The sequence below is a fragment of the Phaethon lepturus genome, unplaced genomic scaffold, assembly GCF_000687285.1.
Source record: "Phaethon lepturus isolate BGI_N335 unplaced genomic scaffold, ASM68728v1 scaffold23680, whole genome shotgun sequence".
Taxonomy (NCBI): Eukaryota; Metazoa; Chordata; class Aves; order Phaethontiformes; family Phaethontidae; genus Phaethon; species Phaethon lepturus.
The window spans coordinates 761-1,063 of record NW_010514360.1 but is presented as its reverse complement, the minus strand read 5'-3'; the positions used below and the strand labels follow the sequence as shown (position 1 = coordinate 1,063).

Below are 303 nucleotides of genomic sequence, written 5' to 3'. Positions count from 1 at the left end.
GGAGGAGGAATCGGAGAGGTACTTCCACTCCCGCCCCAAGAGCAGCCAGATCGGGGCCGTCGTCAGCCGGCAGAGCACCGTCATTCCGGACAGGGAGGTGAGCAGCTGTCCCTTTCCCCACGGCAGCACCCAGAGGGGCCGGGAGACCCAGGACTGCGCCGGTCCCTCGCCTTCACCACCTTCCCCTTCCCCACAGTATTTAAGGAAGAAGAACACGGAGCTGGAGGAGCGCTACAGGGATGCGACGGTGCCGAAGGCGGCGTACTGGTGAGTCATGGGGAACGCAGGCAGGGTGGTGCCGCG

The 303-nt window shown here is 65.7% G+C and overlaps 1 protein-coding gene across 1 annotated transcript in view; it reads left to right on the top strand.

Moving 5' to 3' along the window:
• Positions 1–4: 4 nt before the first annotated feature.
• PNPO (pyridoxamine 5'-phosphate oxidase) overlaps positions 5–303 on the top strand; it is a gene marked incomplete at its 5' end in the record, with an annotated part of 611 nt that continues 312 nt past the window's right edge. Inside the window, 2 exons of the mRNA XM_010292834.1 lie at positions 5–97; positions 197–267. Coding sequence (XP_010291136.1) covers positions 5–97; positions 197–267 — 164 coding nt within the window. The remainder of the gene's footprint in view (positions 98–196; positions 268–303) is intronic.